This window comes from Nannobrachium achirus (genome assembly GCF_963921795.1).
Source record: "Nannobrachium achirus genome assembly, chromosome: 13".
NCBI classification, from domain to species: Eukaryota; Metazoa; Chordata; class Actinopteri; order Myctophiformes; family Myctophidae; genus Nannobrachium; species Nannobrachium achirus.
In genome coordinates this window covers 18,405,106-18,419,855 of record NC_137833.1, presented here as the reverse complement: position 1 = coordinate 18,419,855, position 14,750 = coordinate 18,405,106, and the positions used below count along the sequence as shown (strand labels likewise).

General features: G+C 44.1%; 1 protein-coding gene across 1 annotated transcript; it reads left to right on the top strand.

The window, feature by feature from the left end:
* Window positions 1-11,931: 11,931 nt before the first annotated feature.
* On the top strand, window positions 11,932-12,861 carry hs3st1l1 (heparan sulfate (glucosamine) 3-O-sulfotransferase 1-like1; the record flags this gene model as incomplete). Its single annotated transcript, XM_080739978.1, has 1 exon — window positions 11,932-12,861. The coding sequence occupies one exon, from the start codon at window positions 11,932-11,934 to the stop codon at window positions 12,859-12,861; it is 930 nt and encodes a 309-aa protein (XP_080596104.1).
* Window positions 12,862-14,750: the final 1,889 nt, after the last annotated feature.

Here is a 14,750-nt window from a genome sequence, read left to right as displayed (position 1 = left end):
TTTGAAATAGTTAGAACAGAGAAAATGTAAAGGGAATAGACTGAGGTTAGAGCATGGATTAAAGACACAATGGATACATTTGAGATGAAGGCCTGCTAATTCCGAGCAGAGTAATATAAAGCGTACTTTGTATATTCCACTGACGTGTTGTTGTGAGCTTGCATATCTGCTATTTACTGAGCACGACACCAGCACGCAACCAAGTATAAATCAGGCTTTAGCCAGATGCAGCTGTTCATGAGTTGCAGTTTAGGGTTAAGTGCTCAGTGGCACCTAGATGCTGCTGTAGTTATGGAGGCAAGGGGAGAGAGCATTACTCATTCACTTCCTCCAACCCTGATTTTCATATCTGGACCCGATATTCAAATCAGGGCTTTGCCGAGCACTTGCTCGCATCTATAAGTTGGCTGTTCACCTTAGGAAGATTCTTTGTGTTGTTGTTTTTTAATGTCAGAATTCTCAGTTTGTTTCTCCTAAGAGAAAGAAACTCTGAGAATTCTGAGATGGTGAGAAGAAGACTCACACAAACGTTTAATTGTATTCAGTGGCTGAAATGGGTTTGGGTATGAAACAGATGGTGTCGTGGGGAGTACTCGTTACTTTTTTACTCACTCTGACATCTGCTAACCTTTCCATTAGGGATGGCCAACGGCTAACCGTTACCGTTAAACCGATAAGAAATTGGTTACCGGTAAGCACTAACGGTCAATTTTGACCGATAAGAAAGAAAAGAAAAAGGAAATCAACCCATGTGTCACACCAAAAGCCCCGTACACCAATATATACGCAACATCAAGTCATCAACCATGCAACTATATACGCGCTGTAGCCTGTAGTCACACATTTCTGGGACACCGATGTCTGTGTAACATCCATTCACGCAACTGCGAGGCTGCGACGCTGCTTGATTTTGGAGTCGTACACGCTGACTTATTCAACAAATGCTCCATCGTCGATTGGATTTTACAAAACAGACCCCCGTCACATTGAATCCCGTTAAGAAGAGCTTAAAACACAACGTTCTAATGTTACATGTTGACGACGTGAGGAACGCTAAAGTCGTCTTGGTTACAGAGTAGGATATGCGAAAATAACACGGCTCAGAGTCGCAAATTCAATGATCGCTGCATCAGCACACACAAAACACGGCCGAGAGAGAAGAAAATGAATGAAATTGACATCACGTTTAGCCGATTCAACCATTCCAAAAGCCATACGATTGAAAGTTATTGCTCTACATGCGAGCATCTCGCTGCGGATGTTTTGTTAGGCGATAGCCAGGGAGTGCAGTCAGTGCACAGAATGTTAGAGAGGCATGGGCTGAAGGGCCTTTTGGTGGACAATTCTGTTGATAAAAGTTAAGGGCTCCAGCCCCCTTTGCTGTATGTGCGCACGTCACTGCCTGGCGAAAGCGCATCACATTACAGATTGATCATTTCAATCCCACGGTTTCTTTGAAAAAACACATTTCTCTTAGAAAACATTTGTATTCTTGTTTCTCCTAGTTTTATTGTTTGTAATGTGTAAATATGACACTTTATTATGGGGAAAAACGGGTGTATTTTCCCTTTTTAAATCGCAAAAATAGCGCATTTTTGAACACATTTCCTTAACGGTTAACGGTTAATTAACTGATAAGGCCTTTCGGTTATCGGTTAAGAAAAAATCTCCATTTGGCCATCCCTACTTTCCATCCACACTTGTGTTGTGAAAGTGAAAAGCTCAAGGCCTCCATTCACAATAAGCTTCCATGTTCTTATTATTCATTTATTTCTATATACATAATGCAAATACTTTGCATACTTCATTCAGCACTGGCTTGCAATCAATCATTTGTTGGCTTTGTTAGTTGTTCACCCTCCCACCCCAGTAATGTAATATCTCGATACTAGTTTTATTGTGCTTACAGTGGGCACGACTGCAGCCCATTTGGATGAATAAGGAAGCTTTGTGTTGAAATGTGACAGTTTTATTTCTGTTCATGTGAGTCACATCAGTGGGCAATGAGTAAGAGAGTGAGTAAGAGGATTTATTTTGTTATTCTAGATACCACTGTATATGAATTGCTAAAACTGTAAGTTGTCATAATTGAAATGAATACATTGCGCTAGGGATCCCACTGTGCAGTAATATCTATCCATTATTTAAACCCCATAGTGCTTGTGGGATTTCCAGCTAAGAGTGGGAGTGGGAGGGGAATCTATCCCAGTGTTTTCTTGAGGAGAATTTTCCCCCCATGCCTAGGAGGACACCCAAATAGCTATAGCTTCTGGCTAATTGAATTAGAATTTAAAATATATATAAATATGTATTTTATTTTACACCATTTTATTTTTACTTTATTTGATTTTAATTAAATGTATTTATTTTCATTCCCAATTGGCCTCCTGCAGCCCCCTCTTTGAAAAGCTGCGGGGTGGAGTGCAGGATCACAATAAGGGTTAAGTTGTGTAGAAAATATAATTAAGGCGTGGTGGATTACTGTGCATGTCTGTGCATCCTAATTATTTGGTGGGAAGGATCACTGGATTATACAGCAGGAACATTGCTGTCTGCCAGAGATGAGAGAAACGGTAGACAGACAAATCACATTTGAAGTGAGCGTGAGTGTGTGTGCGTGTGTGTGTGTGTGTGTGTGTGAGCGAGCGTGCGTCCGCACGTTTCTAGGTATATCGCGTTTTGAGCTTGTAGATCTGCTATTTTTGCTTCTTTTGAATGAGATACTAGAATGACAAAGTAGGACGTAGCAATATGCAATGTGGCCCTCTGGAGTGAAGGTGGAAATATAGTGGCCCTCGCCATCATCAAAGTTGCCCATCCCTGTTCTACAACAATAGGCTATAGGTGATTTCTCATTCATGGATGTTAAAGCTAAATATGTACATATTTTCTATGATAGGATACTTACCATGATACTGGTATTGACGTGATACTGACTGAATTGTACTGGCTTTGTCCCACCTATCATTGCCTCTGTTAACTAGTGCTCACAGGATTTCAAAGAGGCTGTAGCTGCCAGAGGGGCCAATTAGAAAGGAGATGAAAATGAAAAGATAAAAAAGAGAGATCATAAAAATATAAATGTTTATATCAAATTTCATTTAAATTTAAATTACATTTCTACTAATTAATTTGTTGTGCCGTTTTACCCATTTAGACCTGAGGCCGATTCTCAAAACACTCTCTAAATCCTGACCTAAGTTTTCTGAAAAACTTCAGATTTTGATTAAAAGATGTAAACAAAAATAAAAGCCTTGTAATTAAGCTCAACCGTAGCTATTTTCAGTTTTTTGTTTTAACCCTTTTAGGACATTTTTGCAAGGGAAGGGGCCGCAGTCAGAGGCGACGCTCTGAGGGTCGTTTGCATGGAAATGTTTGGGAACTCCTAAACTAGTGGATACTGGATGCTATAGACAAGTGATTCTCAAACCTTTTGGGCTGCAGTACCCCCTTACTCTGATTGCTGAAGCCAAGTACCTCCTTCCCCTGACTACAGCATTTTGCTTGTCAAAAAATAAAACGGCATAATGGCAAATAAACATTGCTTTCAATTCAATAACAGTTGTACTAGTCAAGTTATTGATGTAATTTGGTTTCACAATTAACAGATGAGCAGGTTCACACAAAGGCTGTCAAAGTTTTGTCATTATCCATAATATAACAGCAAAATACATATTCCCATTTCTCCTGTACCCCCTGCGGTGCACGTACCCCCATTTAAGAACCACTGCTATTAGACCACTGGTTCCCAAACACTGGGTCGGGACCCATTTGTGGGTTATTGCGGACACATTTGTATAGGCCCTTTAATTTTTTGGTTTTTCATTATTATTTCAAAACATTTTCAAAAAACATTCCCAAAAAAGCAGTAATTTAATGAATGAATAAAAGAAAAATCGAAGAAATTCCATAAATTAGAAAACAAACGTTTAAGAAGTAGTGAAAATAGCTTGTAGATCAGGGTTCCCCAATTATTTTTCCCCAAGGGCCGAATCAGGTCTAGGGTGCCAAGCCGAGGGCCACAGCATTGCAGGGGACAACGGTGGCTTCCCGCTACTCCAGCGACAGTTCAGATATCGTCGTTGTCGGGTGAAAATCTTGTATGTCCAAAACCGTTCGTTTTGCATTTATCATTTTAAAAATGATTTAAACTAGTGAAAACGGCCGATCTACAAGCACACAGCGCCTCGCGGTGCGAGGCGTTGTGTGCTTGTAGATCTGCTGTTTTCACTACTTTTGTGAGACAGCCTTGAATGATGAAGCAGGGTTTTACTTTGTGAAAGAACGTACACATTTGGAGATACAAGGTTTCCAGCCGACAATGACGATATACTAGTGTTGTTGCTGCTCTTATACCACCATTATTACTGGGGTTGGTGGGGGCCTGACAGTAGCCCCCCACGGGCCGCAAATGGCCCGTGGGCCGCCTATTGGGGAACCCTGTTGTAGATCTTCTATTTTCACTAGTTTGTGTCCCAGGCAAATATCTAATTTCTCCTTTGGGTCACAGGCTAAAAATATTAGGAACCAGTGCTATAGCTTACTCAGCATGGTAACAATAACAAGCCCAGGGAGCCTCTGCACAGGCCAGTGAGCATGATTCACAACTATATGCGGAACAACGCAGGACAAAGCACTACATTATGTACGTTGTTATACATAATGTTCATGCAGAGTCCCCACTTTCCCTGCTCTCCAAGATTACAACCCCTGTGTCGGCCAGCATGAAGACTAAACAAATCTTTAACTGCGTGCGCGTGTGCGTGCGTGCCTGCATACAGTATGTTCAAATGGAGCATGGCGTTTTCAGTGTTGGTTTATTCGCCAGTGAAAATAGATGTGCATTATTTTGTTACAGTAGCTTAGCCTTATAGTCTATTCGTGCAAAGTCTGGGAGGGGGGGGATCTCAGCTCAGGTCCACAGTAGGGATGGGACAATAAGTGATATTATCGTTTATCGTGATAAAAAACACTCACGATAATCATATTGTCGAGATTTAATTTATCGTGATATCGTCCTCCGTCATGCACTGCGATCAATTCACCTTTTATTTGCCGAGCTGCATATCCGGTAGCACTTAAACCCTCTATAATTGGTAAAAAGTACTTATAATATACGTACTTGATACAGTCTTTTTTTCACTCTCTATCAAATGTCTTTGCCAAAAAATAGCCGATCTACAAGCTCACAACGCGCGTTGTGAGCTTGTAGATCTGCTATTTTTTGGCAAATGTTCTGCCCCAGGATAATGGATTTTGATTATCGTGATAATATCGTAAATCGCAATTTCTTTTGTCACAAAAAATCGTCCCGTCCCTAGTCCACACATTTGAACTGCTAACCGCAATACTCACACCTGACTCAACCTAAATGATTTTTTTGATAACACAAAACAAAGCCTTGTAATTAAGCTCAACCGTACTAATAATAGTTTTGTGCTAATGTTTCTCTAATGGGTTTCCATTAAGCAAACAAAGCTGCTCTGTGCAATACCTGCTTGTCTGCCACGGTTAATGGTAGGGGGCGTTAGCCTGCTGAAAATGAATGAATGTCCGCTCTCTCTCTCTCTCCCCGCTTTAGATGTATAGGGGTGGTTGTTTGGGTTAATTAGAGGGGACCTGGTTTCCTGCAGAGCCGTGAGACCACGGAGCCCTCTTCTTTGGCTCGTGGGATATGATGAATAGCGTGCCTCCGTGGGCCAGGGCTATACGCTATAGCCGAGGCTTTCAAAGCAACGTACGTACTATGCACTGTAGACGGCGGCTCCATAGATGACTTTGAAAAGAAGCTGCAGTTGGTGAAAGACTGGCACATACTGTAGGTCCGCTTCTTGGGCCTGCCCGTGGTTGCAGAGGTTGTGTTTGTTGACAACGTGCAGCGAATGTCTTATACAGTATGTCCATATATGGGTTTACATGTATCTGACTGTGTACATGCCACGGACAGCTCCTGCCACAGAAGCAGACACCACCCACCATGACACACTCTGTGTGTGTGTGTGTGTGTGTGTGTGTGTGTGTGTGTGTGTGTGTGTGTGTGTGTGTGTGTGTGTGTGTGTGTGTGTGTGTGTGTGTGTGTGTGTGTGTGTGTGTGTGTGTGTGTGTGTGTGTGTGTGTGTGTGTGTGTGTGTATATATACTGTATATTAAGGCTCTGGGACTTTAACTGATTAATTGTGATTAATTAATTACAGACAATTAACGCGATTAAAAAGAATTACGCACTTTAATCGCACTTAGTTTTTGCACCACAGAAACTTCAGTTTCGGGCATAACGATCATAGCGATGCACCAACCAAGAAGAGACAACAAGTAGCCGATCAGAGCGCTTTGCTTGGCCCAGTGGATTCGAAATTTTGATTAAAAAACGTGTTGATTCACTCGTACAACAAAATGCTTCTCAGGTCAAATATCGATGTGCGATTAAAATGTGATTAATTGCGATTAATTAATCACAGAGCCTGTAATTAATTAGATTAAAAATTGTAATCGCATCCCAGCCCTAGTGTGTGTGTGTGTGTGTGTGTGTGTGTGTGTGTGTGTGTGTGTGTGTGTGTGTGTGTGTGTGTGTGTGTGTGTGTGTGTGTGTGTGTGTGTGTGTGTGTGTGTGTGTGTGTGTGTGTGTGTGTGTGTGTGTGTGTGTGTGTGTGTGTGTGTGTGTGCGTATTTATATAGTCCATATACGTCAGTACATATACAGTACTAAATACATGTAGTATAGTATACTATTAGGTTTGTTTGCATGTTGGGTAATTTTTATGATTGAAAAAGATGTCTGGGTTCAAATGTGAAAGTGCTTGGGTGAAGTTGATTTGTTGTGTCATCTTCCAGGCCATGGTCCCACTCAGAGTTATTAGATCACAAACTCCAATCACAGAGTACCCTCTGCCTTTGTCCTGGGACCACCGATCTGTTAGTGTATAACCTACCAGCACCCCCTCCCTCAGTATTCAGTCCAAACAGTCTCGGTTTAAGTGGTTGGCCAGATAGTTTGGCCCGCTGTGTGCAGAATGAAAAGCTGTGAAAAGATATGCATCAAGTACTGAATAAAGCAATAAGGCCCAGTGGGATGTGGAAACAATGGCTCCTTCCAGGTGGCAGTGCGCGCCGTGAGAGGAGAGGGGGGAATTGGATGAGACAGGAGGCTCGTCTGGCTGCCTGGCTGTTAGCATTGGACTTGGCAGTTCTCTGCCAGGGAAACGCTGACAGGCAGGCGTGCCTGTCACAGCACATAAGTGCCTCCGTGCACAACCCCCGGGCACTGTAGGGGCAGGTCCATCCCTACAGCTCCCAGGCTCCGGGCCCGCGCTTCCTTTGGCTACAGATCGTTGTGTAGCGCTAGGACATGTGTCACTCCCTTTATGTGGTTGAAAGACAGTGCAGTTAGGGTGAGAGAAGCATCAGCGAGGACTTTTGTGGGAGTGTGCAGTGAGGTAGAGATTGATGAAGGGATGACTTGGATGTTGTTGAGGTACTACTACTGTATTATTCATTTTTTACTCAAATTACATTCATAAATGTTATGGCAAATGAAAACTTTACGCAACCGAATGAATCCCAAATGCTCTGAATATAATAATTAAATTGGGGGATTATGTCAGGGTGCAGTTAAGTCACTTACTGAATTGTCAATGTGGTGTAACCACCATTCAAGGAGCCATTTTGTATATTTTGAGAAAATACAAGAAGAATACCATGTGACATTGACAATAAGTGATATCAAGAGAGAAGGGCCCCTAATGAAGCTAGCTGCTGCATGCTAGCATCAGTATCTCTCTTTAAAATTGCCAGTATCATGGTCAGTATCATGTGAGTAATATCAAGATATCATGTCAATATGATGGTCAGTATCATGCGCAGCATGATGCTCAGTAAATTATGCATTTATATACTGCCTTTATCCAAGGCACTTTACATAGATTGTGCATTTCGCCCATTCATAAACACATTCATACACCGATGGCAGAGGAAACCATGCAAGGCACCAACCTGTTCATCGGGAGCAGTTAGGGGTTCAGCGTCTTGCTCAAGGACACTTCGACAGTAACTCTGGGGGAGCCCGGGATCGAACTGGGAACCTTCCGGCTGCCAAGCGGCCACTTGGTGACACACCCTGAGCCATTTGAGCCATCCTGACCCCAGCAGGTCCCAGGAGTCAGTATCATGTCGGTGCCATTTTGGCACACAGACGAAGCCTAGGAGCCAAGAACCAGACGTCCTAAGATTGATGTCACGGCCATTAGCATATTCCCGGGACGTTTTGATCATTGGCCCTTATTCCTGGGACCTGCTGCAATTCCTTCCCATGCTCTGGCCGGGCGGAACACAAATCGATAGGTCACCACACTCGGCGCAACACAGACAGCAATAGAGTGTGTTATTACGATTACGAACTGTGGAAACAGTATGAGCACGCACATTAGTGAATCATCACAACCACTTACACAGCATAACACAGCCAAAATAAGAAGACAAACACACATTTCAGCAGCACCAGGCAAGAACAGCAACGGATAAACGCACGCACGCACGCACGCACGCGCACACACACACACACACAGTACAGGGATTTGATTTGACATCAAAGCTATAACTAATGTCATGAAACGCACAGAACGTAATAATCAATGCCATCTAAATTATTTTGTAAAAACTACTAACATGAACATAAACCAACTATCTCTGGACAAATTGTATCAAATTACTTTTCATAATATATATAATTTGTATTACCTGCAAGGTGTTAATTACCACAACTAAGAAGTCTCTGTTTTCATGACACTGCTTCTCTGTGTAGTCCAAAACACTACACTTGTATTATGGGCTGTCATCTCCATGACAACGGCTGGTTGAGGACCAGACAGGTTGTTGATTGGGGTCATTGAGAGTTCAGAGTGCCAAGACCAGTGTAGCCTTGTAAACCAGCCTCCTAGTGCTAGTGTGCTACAACCAGGCGGCAAGGAAGCTCTGCTGCATTTGAAGCCCAGGAAGAGATTCTTTTAAGATTGCAGTTCCCATTAATGGCCCAGCAGATGTCGCTATTTCACCTCCTGCGGGCTGCAGAAGCATTTACACTCCATTAACAATAAGGTTTTGGCACTTGATTGTATTGCCTTAGTAAACATTTTTATAAATACTGTTTTACAATCGCTAGTTTAAAGTCTTTTTTTCCCTTTCAGTGAGAGCAGAGCCTGTCCCTTCTGGGCAGCCAGGTTTGGCTGCGTTTCTTGATGTGCACTGTTTATTTAACCTGACTCCGCCAGATGGTGGCAGCAGTGCGTACCGCCCTTCCTTACCATCTGAGACCGCTCGGGGAGAGTTGATAACACTCGTAAAGTCCCAGACCAGACGAATCAGCGGCAGCTACGGGCAGGCTCTGAGCGGCTCTGAGCCAATAGAGTCTGACTGCAGACCACGTGGAAACCCAGGAGGCGGATTCCGGGTGTAACGTCATTCAGACAGGCCAATATGAGTGGTTGGAGTTGGCACTCCCAGACTGTGACAGACGGCCCCATCTAATCACCTGCTAAAGAACTTGAAAAAATGGCCCGCCTCCTACATCGGTTTGGTTGGAATGAATCCAGATGGTAAAAGCAGGGCGGTATGCAGGCATACACACTGCTGCCACCATCTGGCGCAGTCAGGTTACTGTTTATTAGTCACCATGGTCAAATATTCAGCCACAGTGTACTGTCTATTTAAAGGCAGAGAGCAAATTCCATAAATTAGAACTAAAATGTTTAAAAGGTTGTGAAAATAGCCGATCTACAAGCGGCGATTTTCTCTTTCACCCCCCCCCCCCCCCTCTCTAGCTCTCTCTGTGTCTCTCTCTCTCTCTCACCAATCTGGGAACCCATCGTCAAAGAAGAAAGTGCGACACCTATCGGTCTGTCTCTCTTCCTTTCAGTAGCGTAGCGTTCTCTGAGGCTGTCTCGAGAGATTACTCTCTCACTAACAAATCTGATACATGCCTTTATATTTAACCTCTCTCTCCTTCATATGCTATTATTGTTTCCGTAGTCTTGTAAGGGAGCGCTTGCTTTCGGTGGAGACGACGGAGGCGCGCCGTCTCAAGCGGACTTGATCCACTTCAGACACTGCCGAGCGAGCTAAAGTGAGCGAGTCGCCACGTCGATCATAGCAAGGTCCGCTTGAGCCGACTCAGCGCTGAGTTAAATCTCATAAATCTTCGCCCCCCACTACTTTTGGCACCTCCGCACGGTCCAAGTGAACACAGCAGAGTGCTTCCTACCTCCGATTCAGCCAATCACAAGCCGTGGCCGACAACGCATCGACTACGGAAACAATAGTCGTCCACTGTATATGTGTATTCATCGCAGTCAAGAAAGCTGGTAGGAGAGAGAGAAAGAAAGAAAGAAAGAAAGAAAGATGGGTCACATGGGGAGTGTGAAATATACACAGAAGTTGCATGCTATAAGTAAATAGCAGCGGGAAATCAAATCTTGAACTCACCATGTACTCGCTATTTCACTGCATAAAAGATCAACATGCCCAATAGCTATTTAATTAAATCATTGTAAAATGTAAAATAAATAAAAGGGAAAGGGCAGCATTAGAAGGAGCTGGTTATCCTTTTCTTTTCTTTTTCCCTTTTTTAATATCTAATTAAAGCTCAGCTCCTGAACTTAACTCCTCAAACTTTATGTGTGTGTGTGTGTGTGTGTGTGCGTGTGAGAGAGAGAGAGTCAGTCAGTTCTCTGACAGGGAGCATCTTGGTTTGTTTACATTACCTAACCATGACCTTTTTTGCTGTTTCGCTGCATGTTTGCATATCCCAGCCCAGTTGTTTTGACTACCCTCATGTAAAGCAGCACTCCTCTAAGCTTGGTTTGCTCCTTTAAAGCAAAGGTTCCCAAAGACTTTAATTTATTCAAATGTATTACTTTCACTCCACTTGGGGAGGGGGTGGGGTGTATTTTGTGATATTGAAACTGAAGTCTCTCTGGGCCCTGTGAAAAGAAGAAGCAAAGCTTAATCTAAACTTTAAAATATCGTGACTCCCTTTTAAGGTCAAAACAATATACTGTTGAATTATAATGTTTCCCACGATTTTGAGGGGAAGTTGGGCAATGCTAGGAGTCTCATCTAATACCCTTAATCCCGCTCCTTGTATCTGCTGAATTGCATGACCCCTATATCGATCTTTCTTGGCATGTATAGGAAATCAAAGTCACCCAGAAGTGGGAACTCATCTGATTTCCTGCAAACAAATTCGTCCTTACGCCTCTCCTTACGCCTTCATTTCAGTGTTCCAGGGCGGATGTTAAGTGTATTGATTCAAGTGAGGATTATGACCTGGTAAGGGAAGATGAAGTGCTCAGGCCTCGTCCCCTGGCTTTCAGCCACACTTGAATATTCCAGCCACACGTTCTAATGAGCTGTCTGGCTGAATGTTTTTCAGCCAAAGGAATTTCATTATCAATTGGAAGTGAAGTGACATTATCGAAAAGGAGAGGAGAAAGCAGATGGGGTAAGAGATAGAAGGGATAGAAAAAGAGACTGTGTAAAAGAGATGAATTGAAATTGAGATGAATTGAAATTGAGATGATCCATTTAAAACTTGACACATACTGTACTGTACATTGCAATAACGGCTGGATTGCTGTGTCAGGTGCTGTCGCAGGATAATGTGTAGACGCTTGCTGTGCTCCGCATTTCTGAAAGTCTTCCTTTTGTTTTTGTTTGTGTTTTCTACAGATGTGCTGTGGACCTGCGCTGAATCCGTCTCCCCGTCCTCTATGTTCTCCAGTTCAATGGCAAACAAAGACTGTGCTTCCCAGCTCTGTGCCTGACAAAGAGACAGATCTGCTCCACAGTTGAACCACAGAGAAAAACGCTCAGTTCTCTGCTTCTCTCGCCGTATCTGTCGCAACCCTCCGGCATCTTCAGATCTCCCACTTCTCCCTGCATCATGGCTTGTTTCCTGGTATCTGCCCTGCTCCTGGTTCTCCAGACATATGCTGCCCCACCCGAGTTTGTCCTGGATAGTGTCGGCGTGACACTGAACCCCATGGACCTCAGTGCCGGGTTATCAGCCAACGCCTCTTCACCTCCACCTCCAGGGACAAGCAAGCGAGCCCCTCACAGCATCATTATTGGGGTGCGTAAAGGGGGGACGAGAGCCCTGTTGGAGATGCTGGACATCCACCCAGAGGTTGCCGCCGCTGCCACTGAGGTGCACTTTTTTGACTGGGACGAGAATTACGCTAAGGGCTTTGACTGGTACCGCGATTTGATGCCCTACTCTTACCCAGACCAGATCACGGTGGAAAAAACCCCAGGCTACTTCACGTCTCCCCTGGCACCGGAGCGCATCTGCGCCATGAACTCCTCCATTAAACTCCTGCTGATCCTGCGCGACCCGGCAGAGCGCGTCATCTCTGACTACACCCAGGTATACTTCAACCGGCTGGAGAACCACAAGCCGGTGCAGGCCATCGAGAACCTGCTGGTGCGCAACGGGGCCCTCAACACGCGCTACAAGGCCATTCAGAGGAGCCTGTATGATGTCCACATGCGCAACTGGCTGCGCCACTTCCCCCTGGAGCAGATCCACATCGTGGACGGGGACACGTTGATCCGCGACCCCCTGCCAGAGCTCCAGAAGGTGGAGAGCTTCCTCAACCTGCCCCCGAGGATAGTGTCGTCCAACTTCTACTTCAACCAGACCAAGGGGTTCTACTGCATCCGGAGTGACGGGAGAGAGCGCTGCCTGCACGAGTCCAAGGGCCGCCCTCATCCGGCTGTTAATAGCACTGTGTTGCAACAGCTCCGTTCCTACCTCCGGGAGCACAACCGCACCTTCTACAGGCTGGTGAAGCGCTCCTTTGACTGGCAATAAGGATCACACAGAAAGGACTTAAAGAAGATGCTATTTTACCTGTGACGAGGACAAATAAAGGGGATCAGAAGCACTTTACGAACCTGACATTTAAACGCCCCCCTTTGAATAGCCTCTAAATATAACTCTGCTGTCGACTGTGGTTGCAGCAGGGTAGATCTGTATTTACATAATAAGAGGGATGACAAAACTATACAAAACATGAAATTGTAACTAAGGGTATAAGATAAAGTGGTGGGGGAATTCCTAAGCTCAAAAATCATTCTCTCTGTGCCGAAACCAGTTTTAAGTGATTGCATATTGAGATGAATACAATTTTGTGAAGCTGAGCATTTTTTCCCTCCTTGTTTGATATTCTTGTTCTTAATAAACCGTTCTGCTTTGAAACATACCAGCGAGGTGGCATGCATCTCTCTTTCTCTCCCTTCCCTCTAGCCCCTGACTTGAGTTATTTAGGGAGCATGCTAAGGTAGGCAGAGGCATAGAATAAGCCTTTGAATCGCTGTGGTAGAGGGAGGACATTAATGCAAGAAAATGGTTGCCCTGGAGCTGTGCTTTAGTAGTACAGGAATCACTAATAGCTTTGGACATTGAAGGTAGCCTGTGCCCGCAGCTAAATCAGACAAATCTCTATAGTCAGCACGCTCAGGTCTTGGGAGTTCTTCTTGCATTTCACTGCTGCCCGGCTCAACAATTTGCTCAGGTGTTTGACATAGCCATTAAATTATATGCTTAACAGGTCTCTCAAGACTTCTATGAAAAGGCAATTACATCACAATGTTATTTCTAGCTTTTCTTAAGAGTTGAGGTGCCAAACTCGCGCCACGCTCTTTTTCCGGCTTGTATTCCGGCATGTATGACGTGAGGGCATTTGATGAAGTATAAATTAGCCTTTTATTAGTCGTCTCTTCTCGGAGGTGTGTTTATCGCTCGCTTTTCCCAGAAGCATCTTGTTGTGTCCTGCTCATAACAGATAGACATGGTTCATGTTTCCCTCATTGATTACCCTTTAAGCAGCAGCCAAAGCTACCACCCCAGAGGGATCACTGATGTTCATGTGATCTCCCCTCCCCTGTCTGCGGGCGTTGGCACAGCCTGAATAAGCACTAGTACTCCCCCGGGAGGAACAGTCATCAATGCCCCCGATGGAGCTATTTCCAGGCAAATAACAGGGTGCCTAGCTGTGCACACGAAGTGATCATCAATAGTGCCATTTATACTGTATCTAATTTGTGGTGAAAATGACAAGAGTTAATTGTAAGCTATGGTGCTGTGCAAAGAAAATAATTCAGTTGATCTCCTGGCAGCCTTGTACTGCTGTTACAGAAATAGGCAGTATATATTAGGGCTGGGGGATATGACTTCAAATCGATGTCACGATTTATATTTCAAACTTGCCTTGTTGGGTTTTTTTGTGACAGTTTGTTGAGTTTGTTCTGTAGCGTGAGGCAGCTTGATGTACAAGTACACTCCCTGGACATGACACTAGTATGTTGCAGGTCTTAGCCCCAATCCTTGATGCTCTGATTTTTCGGAGTCTTTGGTATGACCCGGCCAGTGATCCAACCCCAATCTCCAAGTCTCAGGGCGGACACACTAACCAGTAACAACAAGGCCACTGAGCTGGTACTGGTAGTAAATGTATATTCAGTATATATACATGTAAGTTAAATATAGCATTGCATGACCACTGACCTTCAAAACACACAAAAAAAAGCCAGACAAAAGCAAGTGGAACATGTCAGTATTTATTGAGGCAAATCCTGTATTCGTGACCAAAATGTGTTCTGTCGTTGAAGCCCCATTATGATTATGAATAAACACGTCACTCTCTGTACCCTTACACTTTTTCCTCACCAGGGGGCACATGGACCCTGGGGGATAACAGG